This window comes from Hyla sarda, chromosome 12 (assembly GCF_029499605.1).
Source record: "Hyla sarda isolate aHylSar1 chromosome 12, aHylSar1.hap1, whole genome shotgun sequence".
Lineage (NCBI taxonomy): Eukaryota > Metazoa > Chordata > Amphibia > Anura > Hylidae > Hyla > Hyla sarda.
The window spans coordinates 15,674,189-15,679,928 of NC_079200.1; the positions used below are offsets into that span (position 1 = coordinate 15,674,189).

The following is a 5,740-nucleotide window of genomic DNA, read 5'->3' on the forward strand; positions in this document are numbered from 1 at the left end:
CCGCTGTGCAGATTAAGAGCGATTCAGCACCGCAGTCCTTACATTGTCTGCATCATTCGGGGTCCCAGAGATCAGATCCCAATCAGTCATAAGTGATATGCCATTGCATTTGAAGATAGGAGTACCCCTTTAAACATAGCACTCTGTTTGGGGGGGGGGGGGGTAGTTTGGGGTTTTATTTTGAGGTTATTTTTTTTACTGTTCGCTCTGGATTTGTCTCTTATAAATGACTCTTACGTTGCAGGATAAACAAGCCCTCGCCGACCAGAAAAAGGCCAAGTTCCACCAGACAGAAGGAGACCACCTCACCCTGCTGGCGGTGTACAACTCCTGGAAGAACAACAAGTTCTCCAACCCCTGGTGCTACGAGAACTTTATCCAGGCTCGCTCTTTGCGGCGCGCCCAAGATATCCGCAAACAGATGTTAGGCATTATGGACAGGTAAGGTGCATTACAATACGCCAAGGTTTCCCAACTAGCGTGCCTCCAGCTGTTGCAAAACTACAACTCCCAGCATGCCCGGACAGCCGAAGGCTGTCCGGGCATGCTGGTAGTTGTAGTTTTGCAACAGCTGGAGGCACGCTAGTTGAGAGAGGCTGCAATACACTGCAATATGCTTGAATGCCTTGTTCAGTATCAACCTGTATTAAAGGGGTACTCCGGTTTTAAAAAACGTTTCCCCTATCCACAGGATAGCAGGGGGTCCAATTTCCTGCTCGGCGCACCTCATCTCTCCTCATGCACTAAGCTGGGTCACCACCCCCGCCTCCCCTCCATGCATCTCTATGTGAAAGCAGGAGATACGTGATTTCAAAACCGGAGTACCCCTTTTAATGTTTTTACATTGCTATGACAGTCTCGATTAGGTTTATTCCTAGAGATGAGCGAACTTACAGTAAATTCGATTCGTCACGAACTTCTCGGCTCGGCAGTTGATGACTTTTCCTGCATAAATTAGTTCAGCTTTCAGGTGCTCCCGTGGGCTGGAAAAGGTGGATACAGTCCTAGGAGACTCTTTCCTAGGACTGTATCCACCTTTTCCAGCCCACCGGAGCACCTGAAAGCTGAACTAATTTACGCAGGATAAGTCATCAACTGCCGAGCCGAGAAGTTCGTGACGAATCGAATTTACTGTAAGTTCACTCATCTCTATTTATTCCTATCGGTGGCTTAATATAAAATCTCCTTTCGCAGACACAAACTGGACGTCGTGTCCTGTGGAAAAGCCACAGTGAGGGTACAGAAAGCCATATGCAGCGGCTTCTTCCGGAACGCCGCCAAGAAGGATCCCCAGGAAGGGTACCGGACCCTAATAGACCAACAAGTGGTCTATATACACCCGTCTAGCGCCCTGTTCAACAGGCAGCCCGAATGGTAAGTGAGCACTTTGAGTTCTTTGTCATGGAGGGGTCATGGTCTTTCCAGTATTTAATCTTAGTACAGTGGTCCCTCAACATACGATGATAATTTGTTCCAAACGAGCCATCGTTTGTCGAATCCATCGTATGTTGAGGGATTCGTGCAATGTAAAGTATAGGAAGCTGTACTCACCTGTTTCCGTCGCTCGCGATGGTGTCCCCGCCGCTCCCGATGGGGACCCCGGGCCTCTTCTGTCTTCTCCGGTCCTCCGCTGTCTTCTCCGGTCCTCTTCTGTCTTCTCCGGTCCTCTTCTGTCATCCGCAAGGCCTTACTGGGCCTGCGTAGCGACGTCATTACGCCGCTGCATACGCCATTCCTATTGGATGACGTGCGCAGCAGCATATTGACGTCATCGGAGAGGACCGAGAAGACACTGGAAGACCAGCGCTGGACCCGGAGGGCACCCTGGAGCATCGTGGAGGGGTAAGTAATACTTACCGCACCACACGGGGAGCATTAAGCTGCTATCCGGCAGCAGCTTAAGCATTTGGCGCTGCCAGATAGCACTTAATGCGATGGCCCCGACATGAAAAAGCATCATATGTCGATTTCATCATATGTCGGGGCCATCGTAGGTCGGGGGGGGTCACTGTATATAATCCAAAAAAAGGGGACAGCTGTCTTTTTATTGTTATCTTTTATATTTTGTCAGGAGTTAAAGTTAAAAAAAATAAATAAATAAACGGCGCTGCGGCATGGCAGGGTTGTGAAGCGAGCTCAGGAGCTGAACTCGCATCATACCCGCATGGTCCCGGCTGCTATCAGCAGCCACGACCGATGGCTGGCGAAGTTGATCGCTGCGTCGAAAGTGAAAGCTTCCCGGCAACTCAGTCAGGCTGATCGGGACCATCGCGGTGAAAACGCGATGTCCCGATCAGCTAGGACGCATCAGGAGGAGGTCCCTTACCTGCCTCTTACGCGTCCGATCAGCGATTGATTGCTTCAAGCCTGGAATCCACCACTGATAACACTGATCAGTGCAATGCAATGGCATTGATCAGTGTATTGAATCAATTAGAGATGAGCGAACTTACAGTAAATTCGATTCGTCACGAACTTCTCCGCTCGGCAGTTGATGACTTTTCCTGCATAAATTAGTTCAGCTTTCCGGTGCTCCCGTGGGCTGGAAAAGGTGGATACAGTCCTAGGAGACTCTCTCCTAGGAATGTATCCACCTTTTCCATCCCATCGGAGCACCTGAAGGATGAAGTCATCAACTGCCGAGCCGAGAAGTTCATGACGAATCGAATTTACTGTAAGTTCGCTCATCTCTAGAATCAATAATTGACAAAAAGGAACAGGATCCAGCTTCCAAAAAAAGGTGATAAAAGTCCAAAGTTTAATTCATATGTTTAAAAATAATGAAGACAAAAAAGATAAAAGCATAGCAGAAAGCTATAACATTGCAGGGGGAAAAAGAAAGAAAAAAAAAAGTTAATAAACATCATTTAACCCCTTCCCTAATGATAAAAGTCTGAATCACCCCCCTTTTCCCATTTAAAAAAAAAAAAAAACTGTAAATAAAAAATAAATGTGATATCACCGCGTGCATAAATGTCCAAACTATAAAAATATATAGTTAATTAAAACCGCATGGTCAATGGCGTACGGGCAAAAAAAATTCCAAAGTCGAAAATATCATATTTTTGGTCACTTTTTTATACCATAAAAAAATGAATAAAAATAAATCAAAATCAATACAGAAATGGTACCGATAAAAACTTCAGATCATGGCGCAAAAAATGAGCCTTCATACCGCCCCGTATGAGGAAAAATAAAAAAAGTTATAGGGGTCAGAAGATGACATTTTTAAACGTATACATTTTCCTGCATGTTGTTATGATTTTTTCCAGAAGTGCGACAAAATCAAACCGATATAAGTAGGGGATCATTTTAACCGTATGGACCTACAGAATAAAGAGTAATTTTTTACCAAAAATGTACTGCGTAGAAACGGAAGCCCCTAAAAGTTACAAAATTAAATATTTTCTTAAATTTTGTCGCACAATGATTTTTTTTATTTTTTTTGTTTCGTTATAGATTTTTGGATATAATGACTGATGTCATTACAAAGTAGTATTGTGGCGCAAAAAATAAGCCAAAATATGGATTTTTAGGTGCAAAATTGAAAGAGTTATGATTTTTTAAAGGGAAGGAGGAAAAAACGGAAGTGGAAAAACGCTATGTCCTTAAGAGGTTAAACAGGCAGTTTAGTTTGAACAAACTTTGTGTAGATGTGTAGTACAAGCGAATATAACAAACTTTGTAATATAGCTTGTTAGAGAAAAATGCTTTATAGGAGACAGAAGCATTTTTCTCTAATAAGATATATTACAAATTTTGTTATATCCGCTTGTACTGTGAATCTATGTAAAGTTTAGATCAGGACAAAGCTGAGATGACTTTCAGAGAAGATGATTAGAGCAGTAGGAAGGGATCAACGGACTCCAAAAATTTATACAGGTTTGTAAATTACTTCTATTTAAAAATCTTAATCCTTCCAGTACTTATCAGCTTATCACAGGAAAATGTCTAGTCCTTTCCTGTCTGACCACAGTGCTCTCTGCTGCCACCTCTGTCCTTGTCAGAAAATGTCCAGAGTAAGAGAAAATCCCCATAGCAAACCTCTCCTGTTCTGGAAAGTTCCTGACACGGACAGAGGTGTCAGCAGAGAGCACTGTGGTCAGACTGCAAAGAGCTACACAACTTCCTGTGGAGCATACAGCAGCTGGTAAGTACTGGAAGGATTAAGATTTTGAAATAGAAGTAACTTACAAATCTGTATAACTTTCTGGAGCCAGTTGATTTGAAAAAAAAATTTTCCCACCGGAGTACCCCTTTATATCGCCCTATTTTACGAAAAATACATGTTTGGTATCGCTACATACAGAAATGTCCGAACTATTAAAATATAATGTTAATGATCCCATTAGCGACCATCCTGTCCAGGTCATGTGCTGCACACACAGATACGGGGCTCATTGCCTTGTCATGGAGCGAGCCACGCAGCCGCGGGAAACAATGTTCTTATTAAAACTTTTAATAAAATGTTTTTATTTATTTTTTGCTCTGCACAGGGTCGTGTACCATGAATTAGTCTTAACCACCAAGGAGTACATGCGGGAGGTGACCACCATAGACCCCCGCTGGCTGGTAGAATTTGCTCCCGCCTTCTTCAAGGTCTCCGATCCAACCAAGCTGAGCAAGCAGAAGAAGCAGCAGCGCCTGGAGCCGCTTTACAACCGCTACGAGGAGCCCAACGCCTGGAGGATCTCCCGGGCCTTCAGACGACGCTGATTCCGCTGCAAGGACTAAAAAGAAAAAGACGAAACTTCCCCGGAGACTTTCAGAAGACTCTGCAGGTTACGGCCACACGACGGACTTTATCTCAGACCCTGTTAGGACATTGGAGGCTCCATTTTATTTTATTTTTATTATTATTATTTTTTTTTTTTGTAAAGATTTCCAAGTGTTTCGCCTTGTATAAAATATATATTTTTTAAATGTTTATTCTTATTGTTCAGGTGTTTTTCTTAAGATTCCCCCCCCCCCCCCATCTTCTGCCTGAGGGTCTATGGACACTGCAGAATTTCCACACAGATTCCGCCTCAAATTAAAGCCCAATAGACTTCTATGGGATTTCGCGCTCTCATTCACACTTCTCAATTTCCGCATACGGATTCCGCACAAGCCAGAAACCACCCAAATGAATGCAGAAGCTGATTGATGTGGATGTGCGGAAATTCTGCCGTGTGAATAGACCCTTAACCCCTTCCTGCTATAGGACGTATGCATACGTCATAGCGATCTCCGGTACTGCCGTGGGCAGCGCAGTAGATCGGCGAAGGGACACAGCTGTTAATCACAGCCAGAGTCCCGCCGCAGCTGCCGGAGCCGCGAGCGCGCCGATCCCGGCAGCATTAACCCTGTAGATGCCGTGATCAATCCTGATCACGGCATCTATGGTGTTGACAGGGGGAGCCGCGATACGATCGAGAGTCGCTGTCGGTTGCTATGGCAGCAGGAGGTCAGATCATGACCTCCTGTATGCCTGCTACGGAATCCTGTGGGAACCGGGATGAGCTGCAATACCAGACACGTTTAATGGACATGTGTGGCGCAACCCGACACAACCCGTGTGAAAAGAGATATGTAACTTCCTATTCTGTCTTCTAAACCAGCAGAGGCTGTCTGGGCATGCTGGGAGTTTTAGTTTTGCAACAGCTGGAGGCACAACGGTTGAGAAACATTGCCTTATGCACCGCAGCCCAGACTACAGCCCCTGTGTAGAATCTTAAAGGGGTACTCCGGTGGAATTTTA

General features: G+C 44.8%; 1 protein-coding gene across 1 annotated transcript in view; it reads left to right on the forward strand.

The window, feature by feature from the left end:
• The window catches only part of DHX8 (DEAH-box helicase 8), a 78,058-nt gene extending 73,155 nt beyond the window's left edge, over positions 1-4,903 (forward strand). Inside the window, exons 22-24 of the mRNA XM_056547900.1 lie at positions 245-441; positions 1,195-1,374; positions 4,497-4,903. Of these exons, the coding sequence (XP_056403875.1) occupies positions 245-441; positions 1,195-1,374; positions 4,497-4,716 (597 nt within the window). The 3' untranslated portion in view covers positions 4,717-4,903. The remainder of the gene's footprint in view (positions 1-244; positions 442-1,194; positions 1,375-4,496) is intronic.
• The last annotated feature ends 837 nt before the right edge of the window (positions 4,904-5,740 follow it).